Source organism: Sciurus carolinensis, chromosome 16, assembly GCF_902686445.1.
Source record: "Sciurus carolinensis chromosome 16, mSciCar1.2, whole genome shotgun sequence".
Lineage (NCBI taxonomy): Eukaryota > Metazoa > Chordata > Mammalia > Rodentia > Sciuridae > Sciurus > Sciurus carolinensis.
Window position 1 is genome coordinate 308,194 of NC_062228.1, and position 2,880 is coordinate 311,073.

The 2,880-nt window shown below is 51.1% G+C and overlaps 1 protein-coding gene across 4 annotated transcripts in view; it reads left to right on the top strand.

Annotated features, from left to right (window-relative positions):
* Positions 1-2,880, top strand: part of Fanca (FA complementation group A) — a 56,457-nt gene that overhangs the window by 42,558 nt on the left and 11,019 nt on the right. For all 4 annotated transcript variants that reach the window (XR_007105545.1, XM_047529853.1, XM_047529852.1 and 1 more), the window contains one exon: positions 200-328. Coding sequence is in view for 3 of the 4 variants with exons in the window: in XM_047529853.1 (XP_047385809.1) it covers positions 200-328 (129 nt within the window). In the remaining variant the exon portion in view is untranslated. The remainder of the gene's footprint in view (positions 1-199; positions 329-2,880) is intronic.

A 2,880-nucleotide genomic window follows, 5' to 3' on the forward strand; every position in this document is an offset into this window, starting at 1 on the left:
TGGACTTTCCTTGGTCAGCGGTGGCAGTTTGCGAGGGTGGGCCTGCCCCTGAGGTGACACCTTCGCAGCCACTGAGGTCCCGTGCTGCTGGTGCCGCCCTCCTGCGTCCCAGCTGCCGCTCCCTGTGCTCCTCTGGTGGGGCCCGCGGAGAGGTCAGGAAGAAACGCTGGCCGCACTGACGCCAGCGCTGGCCTTGCAGGCAGGACTTCCACCAGTGGGCCATCCACGAGCACTACCTCCCGGCACCCTGCGCTTCAGGCGGCTGTGACGGAGACCTGCAGGAGGCCTGCACGGTGCTGGTCAACGTGCTGATGGACTCCTATCGAAGGTCAGCTACACGATACCAGACGCGTCTGACTTGTCCACCACGGTACTCGAGACCATCTGGGCGGACGTGGTACTTAGGGGCGGGCTTCCTGGAGCAGCTGTTTGACCCCTGGCATGCAGGGTCAGCAAGTGAAGAGGGGGCGTTCCACCTCCTCGGCAGGGCGGGGGGCAGGGAGTGTGGCTGGCTGGCCGTCCCCTGGGGGACGGTTCTAGCCCCTGGTCCTCAGGAGGCCCACCCGTCCCTGTCCCCTCCTGGCAGGGCTGTGCAGAGGCCCGAGGTGGAGGAGTTCCCTTTCCAAGTCGTAGGCCGGGCATCTTATGATCGTAGTTGTGAAGATGGCGTCCAGGTGGCTTCTTGCTCTGTCCCTCCTGCTCCCGGGGCCCACGTGACGCCGTCTGGTTGGCTGGGCTGTGCAGGCTCATGGTGTGTCGCCTGCTGCCTGGAAACGCGCTTCCGCGTGGCCAGCAACGCAGAGCCTGTGGAAGCATGTCGGTCCTCTGCCCCTCAGGAGTCCTGCCCGTGCCCACCCGGCCCTGGCGGCCGGCGTCTCCTGCATCGTAGCAGGAGCGTCCTGCGTGCCCTTGCTGTCCCCAGGCACGCGCGTCCAGCACTTGGGTTTGGATGACAGGATGTGCCGTGGAGGACGGGAGGATGCGTCTTCTTATCCATTCACGCTGGTGGGCGTCCGGTTGGGTTTGCATTCTGGCCCTCGTGGACGATGTTGCTGTAAACATCCCGTGAGGTTTCCTGTGGGCCTGTGTGGAGTGGAGCGGAGGGTGACCGGGTCACTCTGCACTTCGCGCCCTGCCTGCAGTGCAGGACCCCTGCCCACATACCACCTGCCTGCCTGCTGCTCTGGGCTTGACTTGGAGCACCTTTCATGTGCCTTTGGGGAAGCGTCTGATCACTTCTTCACCTGCTGCCTTGTCTCCCAGTGCTGGAGATCAAACCTGGGATCTCGTGTCCTCTGGGCAAGCCCTCTGCTGCTGAGCTACACCCCCGCCCCTGTTGCCCACTTTTAAGTTGGGTCATCTTACTGAGTTGTGCGAGTTCTTTTTTTTTTTTTTTTTTAATTTATTTTTATTTTAAACAAATGGGACACACGTAGTTTCTGTTTGTACATGGAGTAACAGCACACCATTTGTGTAATCATACACTTACATAGGATAATGGTGTTTGAATCATTCTGTTATTTTTTCCTTCCCCCCACCCCTCCCACCCCTCTTTTCCCTCTATACAGTCCCTCCTTCCTCCATTCTTGCCCTGCTCCCACCCCCCCCCATTATGTGTCATCATCCGCTTATCAGCGAGATCATTCTTCCTTTGGATTTTTGAGATTGGCTTATCTCACTTAGCATGATATTCTCCAATTTCATCCATTTGCCTGCAAATGCCATAATTTTATTATTCTTTATGGCTGAGTAATATTCCATTGTATATACGTACCACAGTTTCTTTATCCATTCATCAATTGAAGGACATCTAGGTTGGTTCCACAATCTGGCTATTGTGAATTGAGCAGCTATGAACATTGATGGGGCTGCATCTCTGTAGTATGCTGATTTTAAGTCCTTTGGGTATAGGCCAAGGTGTGGGATAGCTGGGTCAAATGGTGGGTCCATTCCAAGCTTTCTGAGGAGCCTCCACACTGCTTTCCAGAGTGGCTGCACTAATTTGCAGCCCCACCAGCAATGTATGAGTGTGCCTTTTCCCCCACATCCTCACCAACACCTATTGTTGCTTGTATTCTTTTTTTTTTTTTTTTTTTTTTTTTTTTTTGTGGTGCTGGGGATTGAACCCAGGGCCTTGTGCTTACAAGGTGAGCACTTTACCAACTGAGCTATCTTCCCAGCCCGCTTGTATTCTTGATAATCGCCATTCTAATTGGGGTGAGGTGGAATCAATAGTGTAGTTTTGATTTTCATTTCTCTTATTACTAAAGATGGTGAACATTTTTTCATATGTTTGTTGATTGCTTGTAGATCTTCTGTGAAGTGTCTGTTCATATCCTTAGCCCATTTGTTGATTGGGTTATTTGTATTCTTTGTGTAGTTTTTTGAGTTCTTTATAGATTCTGGAAATTAGTGCTCTATCTGAAGTATGAGTGGCAAAGATTTTCTCCCACTCTGTAGGCTCTCTCTTCACATTGCTGATAGTTTCCTTTGCTGAGAGAAAGCTATTTAGTTTGAATCTATCCCAGTTATTGATTCTTGCTTTTATTTCTTGTGCTATGGGAGTCCTGTTAAGGAAGTCTGATCCTAAGCCAACAAGGTGAAGATTTGGACCTACTTTTTTTTCTATAAGATGCAGGTTCTCTGGTCTGATTCTGAGGTCCATGGTCCATTTTGAGTTGATTTTTGTGCAGGGTGAGAGATAGGGGTTTAGTTTCATTCTGTTGCATATGGATTTCCAGTTTTCCCAGCACCATTTGTTGAAGAGACTATCTTTTCTCCATTGCACATTTTTGGCACCTTTGTCTAGTATGAGAAAATTGTATTTACTTGGGTTTGTGTCCGTGTCCTCTATTCTGTACCATTGATCTACCTGTCTAT